This window comes from Myotis nattereri (assembly GCF_964212035.1).
Source record: "Myotis nattereri genome assembly, chromosome: 5".
NCBI classification, from domain to species: Eukaryota; Metazoa; Chordata; class Mammalia; order Chiroptera; family Vespertilionidae; genus Myotis; species Myotis nattereri.
This window is the reverse complement of record NC_138080.1, coordinates 51,601,923-51,610,609: the sequence shown is the minus strand read 5'-3', so window position 1 is coordinate 51,610,609 and position 8,687 is coordinate 51,601,923. Positions and strand designations below refer to the sequence as shown.

At 40.4% G+C, this 8,687-nt stretch overlaps 1 protein-coding gene across 2 annotated transcripts; it reads left to right on the top strand.

The window, feature by feature from the left end:
• Positions 1-2,593: 2,593 nt before the first annotated feature.
• On the top strand, positions 2,594-3,739 carry NPY2R (neuropeptide Y receptor Y2; the record flags this gene model as incomplete). Of its 2 annotated transcripts, XM_081093005.1 has the most annotated exons (2): positions 2,594-2,684; positions 3,024-3,739. In XM_081093005.1, 2 exons carry the CDS (start codon positions 2,594-2,596, stop codon positions 3,737-3,739), a joined length of 807 nt encoding a protein of 268 aa, XP_080949131.1. The 2 variants fall into 2 exon arrangements, with proteins under 2 accessions (XP_080949131.1, XP_080949130.1); XM_081093004.1 differs by having other exon boundaries at positions 2,594-3,739.
• Between the last annotated feature and the right edge of the window lie 4,948 nt (positions 3,740-8,687).

Here is an 8,687-nt window from a genome sequence, read left to right as displayed (position 1 = left end):
GGTGTGCTAAGAATTAAACAAGGGGTGGAAATGACCCAGTTTCTGTCTCTCAGAGATTGCCCTGTGGGCCGAGGGGAGGGGAACACTTGCAATGTGACACGCAGAGCTTCAGGGTTAGAAGTGAGCACAGGTTGTCCGGGGAACGAGAGGCTTCCCACTTCTGGGCAGGGAGGGCAGAGAGACAAGAGAAAGGCTGATGTGCTGCTGGAATTGGGAGTAGTTTAGTACAACGGAAGCATGAGTATATACTGGGATGTCAGGAGAGATGAAGCCAGAGGGGTAGGCAGGGATGAGTCCAAGGAAAGCTTTGAATGTCATACAATGGTGTTGGGATTTTCTTCACATTCCAGTGTTATCAACCTGTGCGTGCAGAACCTTTAGTGGGAGAGCACATCAATGAAAGCAGCAGGTCCAGCGAAACAAGCTATTCAAGAAGCAAAAGAGAAGGAATTACAGGCAGCGAATTGGTTAAATAAGTAATGAAAGCCAAACAGGGGATGTTGAGGTCGCCCAGGGATTAGCAAGAGCAAGGAGTCATTACTACCTCCAGGCAGACGGACATGGGGAGGAGGCAGTGTGACTGAACCCCAGGGACCAGGGCCATCCACTGGCAACAGAGCCACTATGGGTCAGCCCTGTGCCAACCAAAGCCATGGATGGGCTGCTGAGGCTCTGGTGGGAAGAGAGAGGGAGGGAGAAGAGTATAGTGGCTTCTGCCTTCCTCCTGCCCTCTAATTACCTGCCAGGAGTTCCCATTGGCCATTTATTCTGATGAATCATGGGCCTGAAAGTACAGCCTACAAGAGTCAGCCATCCAGAGGAAGGGTGGGATATGGGGCTGGGGCACTAAGGCCCAGCCAGCCATGGTCTGTGAGGTGAATAAATATAACTCACCAATGTAGGTAGGTGCTGTTATGATGAATACAAAACAAATTCATTTAAAGGAGGTTCTAAATTAATGGTGGAAGCCTTTTTTTCATTATGAATATATTCAATAGGTACCACTACTATGATGTTGGGATCTGAGTGTTTTTATAGACTCGAAAGGGGAACTATTATTAATAACCAATATATTATATTCTTTTAAGAAATCTGGGGACATATGGGAAGTAATATGATCACGTTTGAATTTCAGAAACCCTATTTTATTATCCAGTAAAATGTAGGAGCCTAGAATAGAGGTCCCATCCTGCTGTCTTTCCCCCCAGCACAAATTCTTATTCCTGGCATAAGATTTTAAATGCTTGCTCAGTGCAAGGATGGAGCTATGCCTGGCATTTAGAACAGTGGTTCTCAACCTTCTGGCCCTTTGAATACAGTTCCTCATGTTGTGACCCAACCATAAAATTATTTTCGTTGCTACTTCATAACTGTAATGTTGCTACTGTTATGAATCATAATGTAAATATCTGATATGCAGGATGGTCTTAGGCGACCCCTGTGAAAGGGTCGTTCGACTGCCAAAGGAGTCACGACCCACAGGTTGAGAATCACTGTTATAGAAGATGCTCAATTATATTTGTTAAGTGAATGAATGAATGAGGAAGAAAGGGAGGGAGGGAGGGAGGGAGGGAGGGAGGAAAGAAGAAGGTGAAGAGGGAGATAAGATAGAAGACTACTAGAGTAATTATGGTAAGAGATCAAGGGTAGCAATGATAAGAGGACCCCTGGGAAAGATAAGTGAGAGATCAGTCTGAGGGTTTCTTAAATGTGGGGGCTAAAAGAGATGAAGAAGCCTCGAATGGTAACTTGCTTTTGAAGTTTACTTGGCTTAATGGATGGAGAGAGTATTGACTGAAGTTGGGCATGCAGAAGAAAAAGCCTGGGATTGGGGGGCTGCTATTGGGGAAGCGAAGTGTGAAAACCTTAATTTGTAGGGGTTAGAGAGAGATGTAGTTCAGATTTAGACATAGTTTTTGCATAGTTCCTATGTAGGATTCTGCTGTATGTCAGGCAGAATGTTTATTTTAGAACATGAAAAAAAATCCAACTGCTTTGAACAGGTTACCTGTTTTTAACACTAACCCCTACACTAGGAATAGTGGCAAAAAAAGAGAATCCGCTCACTTTACCCTAAATATTTTATACTCCCAAAGTTCAGGCACCAGGCCAAAGGTTTCAAAATTTGTCTCTTTTCTACGTAGTTTGTTGCTATATTTATAAATTTAGAACAGTCAAGATATTGAAGGACACTTTTTCTAATTTAAAATTAATTTGATGAATTAATAGAAGTTATAAAATTAATTGATAAAGTTTCTAGCATTCATCTCATAAAATGGGTTGAATTAGTTTCGTGGCATTCACATAGGAATTACATTTATACATAGGTATTACATTTTACCATTGTAACATACATGTCAAGGACCTTATTTAATTCATCCATATTTAGACTTAGACAAAGAATAGACACATTAAAGGGCCTGTTTTATTAAAAGATTACACTATGTGCAACTTGAGATATCAGAGGACAGGCCCTTTGAGCCCCCACCACAATGAAACCAATCCTTTTGTGATATTCCTTTGTCTCACCCTTGCTTCATAGTTGTTCTTTTTTTTTTTTTTTAATTGTAGATTCTTGAGCTAGTTCCTGAAAATGGGCCCAATAGGTGCAGAGGCTGATGAGAACCAGACCGTGGAAGAAATGAAGATGGAGCAGTATGATCCAGGGCAGACCACTCCTAGCGGTGAGCTGGCCCCTGACCCTAAGCCAGAGCTTAGAGACAGCACCAAGCTGATGGAGGTGCAGATTGTCCTCATCTTGGCTTATTGCTTCATCATCTTGCTTGGGGTGATTGGCAACTCCTTGGTGATCCATGTGGTAATCAAATTCAAGAGCATGCACACAGTAACCAACTTTTTCATCGCCAATCTGGCTGTGGCAGACCTTCTGGTGAACACCCTGTGCTTGCCATTCACTCTTACCTACACCTTAATGGGGGAGTGGAAAATGGGTCCTGTCCTCTGCCACTTGGTACCCTATGCCCAGGGCCTGGCAGTACAAGTGTCCACGATCACCTTGACAGTAATTGCCCTGAACCGGCATCGTTGCATCGTCTATCACCTGGAGAGCAAGATCTCCAAGCGAATCAGCTTCCTGATCATTGGCTTGGCCTGGGGCATCAGTGCCCTGCTAGCAAGCCCCCTGGCCATCTTCCGTGAGTACTCACTGATTGAGATTATCCCTGACTTCTCGATTGTGGCCTGCACGGAGAAGTGGCCGGGTGAGAAGAGTGTGTATGGCACGGTCTACAGTCTTTCCTCCTTACTGATCCTGTATGTTTTGCCTCTAAGCATCATATCTTTTTCCTACACGCGTATCTGGAGTAAACTTAAGAACCATGTCAGCCCTGGAGCTGCTAATGATCACTACCATCAGCGAAGGCAAAAGACCACCAAAATGCTGGTGTGCGTGGTGGTGGTGTTCGCTGTCAGCTGGTTGCCTCTCCATGCCTTCCAGCTCGCTGTGGACATTGACAACCAAATCCTGAACTTGAGGGAGTACAAGCTCATCTTCACCGTGCTCCACATCATTGCCATGTGCTCCACCTTTGCCAACCCCCTTTTCTACGGCTGGATGAACAGCAACTACAGAAAGGCGTTCCTCTCTGCCTTCCGCTGCGAGCCCAGGTTGGACACCATTCACTCAGAAGTGTTCGTGTCATTCAAGGCTAAAAAGAACCTGCAAGTAAAGAGGAAATATGGCCCCAATGGCTCTTTCACAGAGGCAACCAATGTCTGAGGAAGCTGTGGTGTGAAAATGTGTGGATGAATTCTGCCCAGAGCTATAAACCTGGGTGGGGACGGCGCCCAGGTACATCCTGATTTCCCATTTTAGGAAGAAAAAGAGCATCTGAATGGATGCTCTTTGGTGTCATCCATGGAAAACGCATCGGCAGAGCCGAGGTGAAAACACACCTATTGGAAGATAGGACAACAAAGCATTTCACGTACAGTTGTATGGCTGGAAGGTGGAATTACGGAAATGCTCGTGACAGTGTCCCAGAGTGAAGGAAACCTGAACAAGGAACTGGCTATGTATAATTAACTGCTCTCCCCTCCTCTGATGAAAAGATGACCAAACACCAATTTCCCTAGGGAGCCACAGGCTCTCTCTCCTTTATTGTATTTTGTGTGTGTGTCTGTTTTAATGAATCTTCCTATAGATTAAATCCACTAGGAAATGCTGCAGGTAACTGTTACCACCGAATTGTAGGACTTCAAGGAAGTAAGTGGAAATTTGCCATATAATTAGTGTTTTGGAAAATGACGGGGAAAGTTCTTAATGCTCAGCTAGCTGATTATTCTTAAAACCAAATGCATGTTTAGTGAAAAGTTGCTTCAACTCAGAATCAAAGGTTGAAGTTCTCAGAATTATGGAAATGTAGACCATCATTTGACTTCCCATTTAAGTTGTCCCTGCTTTCTATATGTAGATACCATTTAGATAACCAATAAGCTTGCAATGTAATGCATTTAGTGATTTAATTAAGTAATATTAATTATTATATCTTTTGAACATGTATTATTCCTATGTTGGAGTGAGTTTGTCTTCACTAGAAATTAAACCAATTAGAAAATAATTTTGTGGCATTTAAAAAAAATTTGTGGTTATTTGTAAGCAATATTTGCACAGGTACATAGCTCTAATGTGTTCACAGAACACTAGTGTTTTTTTGAAATTCCTTTTCAATGGACTCAATCATGAAACAATATAATTTCATCTAAATGGAACCCCTCTGATAAGAAAGCTAAAGACATTGGACTCATTCCATTTTGCAAATGTTCTGTTTGGACCAATTTCAACATAAATTATGCTCTCCTCAAAGTTATTAGCTGAGTTATTTTAACATGAGTATATACCTAATAAAATTATACCTATACAACCAAAGATGCTTAAAACCCTATTATGTTCATGACAAATAATTGAGATGTTAAAATAATTGTAGTTCTTTGAATGCTGTTAAAGAAGTTTCATTGCAATCATGTTTTTGTAAATAGAGTCTTTAAATTAAAAAAAATTCCATGAGTAATATAACACTCAGTTACAAATATTAACTTTTTGAACTGGAGAGTTTTATTTTATTGACATATTTAAAATTCATGCTGTAGCTCTTACTGAGTTACTTTCTTGCGAGAAATGAAAGACTGGTCTTGAAGAAGACAGGACTTTTGGAATACAGAAAAAGAATGAAAAATATAATTTAGATTAGGTGAAAGACTGGTTTAAAAGTAAACAAAAATACTACATCTGTAATAAATCATATAATTAAAGATTTTTCTGTTGCACTTGACATATATGTCCAGAAAGAGATTTTTTGCCCTTTAAATAGCAATTACTTTGCATAAGCTATCAATAGAAAATTGTGGTTAAAAGTCTTTTTGAGAATTCTTACACTGTAGGAAATGTGAATGGTACCATATTATCAGTTGTAATAGTAAATTATTAGAATTTAATTAATGATTCAGTAAATGTACATGATCTAATTAATTCTGTTAACTCAGTAAAAACATCTTTTTGTATAGTGATTTCATCTGTTGAAATAAATAGAATCTGGGAAACTAGAGAAATTGAGTGGTACTTTATGTAAGTTCCTATTCACGACGAGGTCATAAACCTCTCACATAGTTAAAAACAGGAAATGAATGGTGGCTTCTCAACAGTTAGTCTATCTCTCTTTCCATTTTAAACATGAACCTGAGTCAATGGACACACTCTGATGCCTGAATCTTTATTTTCATACCAGACCTCTCATCTGAACTTGTATTTGTATCAGCTGACCTGACATGTCCACACAGCTATCTCGTCAGCAGATCAAAACCAGGATGTCTGAAACAGAACCTTCCACGGTGATGCACATCCCAGCCTCCTCCACTTTGTTTTCTTGTATTTCCTGCCCCAGTCCCTTCACTACTATCTTCCCAGGTGCCCAGAGCCTTACACTTTAGAGTTACCCTTGACTCTGTCCCTTTATCACACATGTCCAATTAATTCCCACAGTTCCTTCTAATTCCTAGATGTTGCTTGAATCCATTCACTTTTCTCCATCTCTATAGTCCCTAGCATATTTCAGGCTGTGATGATCTCCCCAGACCACTGTTATCTCTCATCTGGTTTGATGTAGCAACTTCCTAGTTAGTCTCTATATCTTGTCATCTTCCCATCAAATCCAACTTTTACCCCGTAGTCAGAATGATTTTTCAAAAACTCGAACTTTATGCTGTTTCATTGCCATCAGACAATTCTGGCAATCTTGAGAATTGCCCAAATAATAATTTCTAGTTTCAACCTCACCTGAAGCAGGGGGTCCCTCGGGGGTGAGGATGACGGAGCCCCAACGCGCTAGGGCGTCTGCATGCACGACTCTGGAGACCAGGTTCAGTGACACAGGTCCGTTTTATTGTGGAACTACAGGGGTACATATAGCATGAGGGGACCAATCAGAGGGAGACACGTTGCTACAGGCGACCAATGGCTGAAAGGCTGGGGTACTGTGCATGTGGCTCTAGGAGTTTGTTCAGGCGGGCGTTGCTACTTCCTGGTGTGCCGAGGAAGCATGTCATGGTGGAGTGTGCTCACACCATTGCATCAGCCGCAGCGCTGAGACATACTTCCCGAGCTCTACGTACACTCATCCTCTCATCTCAGTGCTTTGTTGGATTATGCAGAATTGCAATGATGTGGAAAGACTCCATTTCAGTGATGGCGAACCTTTTGAGCTCGGTGTGTCAGCATTTTGAAAAACCCTAACTTAACTCTGGTGCCGTGTCACATATAGAAATTTCTTGATATTTGCAACCATAGTAAAACAAAGACTTATATTTTTGATATTTATTTTATATATTTAAATGCCATTTAACAAAGAAAAATCAACCAAAAAAATGAGTTCGCGTGTCACCTCTGACACGCGTGTCATAGGTTCGCCATCACTGTTCTATTTCTTTTTCTATTATGAAAGCCAATGTGTTAAAGATATTCTCTAAACCTGAAGATATTAGGGGTGTTAATGGCACCTAGCTAAGATGAAAATTTGTTAAGTATGATTAAACATTTCTAGCACATATTTAGGTACCTATCATTAAGCCTGAGTTTCTACATTAAAGAACTTTTTGAATGATATATAAATATCTTCAGCTTCTTCAGGCTGAGATCCTCATTTTCATTCACACCAAAACTACAATATTGTTTTTAATCCACCAGAAGCAAGTTATAAGATATTATGAATCAACCCATTTGCTTGAATAGCAACACCAATCAAAAATCCTTTAACAAACTATTCAGTTTTGATTTATGCCAGATGTGTAAATGACAATTTGAATGCTTAATATGGAACTTAAATGGAAATGCTGAAGAAGTCTGTAATGGCAGAAATGTAAGATGCTTTACAGCTCATTTTATGAAATTCATTCTAAAGTACATTCTTTCAGCCCATTTATTTATATGGTATTGTAACTCTGATCTCAAAACCTATCCAGTCATAATAACCCTTTGTTCATTTTACTTCATGTACTGTACTGTTTTCTGCTTTCATCTGTTTCACTCTGAGACACACTCTGATTAAGATAAATACTTTCAGGAAATCAATTGTTCTAAAGCTCTCTCTCTCTCCCTCCCTCCCTCACTCTCTCTCTCCCTCCTTCCCTCCCTGAATATATTCTCAATTGTGCTGCTCTAGTAGTCAATAATGACATCGTTTTTTTGTTTGTTTGTTTACTTTTCATATCTGCAATGCCCTTATAAAGACAAGAATATACATAGTTTTTCCACAAACAGCCCTTCCCAGGGCAGCCTCACCGCTGCTCCTGTCCCCCCTCAGGCCCAGCGGTCCTAGGACAGTGGCTTTGCAACTTCCCGTGTGCCCTTCCCACCAGGCTTCGGGAATGCTGCCTGCAAAATCCTTCTGTCCTCTCTTATTTGATTCCTACTTTTCCTTCGTATTTCAGTGGAATCATCACTTTCTTAAGGAAATTGTTTTGCCCTTGAACTAATGTATCTTCTCTGTTACATGCTTTCACAGTGGCATGTACTGTTCACAGTCATAATTTTAAACTCGTCTGTGAGATTGACTATGTCCCTGAGTAAACTGGGAATCTCCGAGAGTGTTAGCGCTGTGCTTCTCTCCCACCTGGCCTTTTTCCAAAAAGACAGACCATGTTTGGTTTTTTGCTTACCAGTTTATTTCTGAATACTGAACACAGTGTCTGGCACACAATAGACCTCAATAAATATTTGTTAAATTAATTTTGACTGGATAAATCTAATGGGTACCAATTTTGAAAATATGTTACTGTAAAATTCTGAGCTACATTTTTATAACATTCATTTACTCTTTATAAGAAGCATATCAAATAAGAGTTATCCAATTTTAAAGATGAAGGCATGGAGACTTGGAGATGTTGAATAAATTCACCAAAGTGTCACAGCTGATAGGAGAGCTAGACAGCTCCGACTCCAAAGCACATGCCATTAACCAGTGTGAAGTGTGATTTTACCAAGTTGTTCATTCACTGCCCAGTTTTGTTCCCCGCCCCCCTTCAGCCTAGATTAATTTATCTCTTTATTTTTAAAGGACTTTCACTTGCAAAATATACTTGATTGACTCAAAACAATTTCCCTCATGGGTACATGTTTTTTTCAAAAGACATGTACATCCTCAGCAAAAATAAGTGCTGTTCTTGGTTCTATGTGT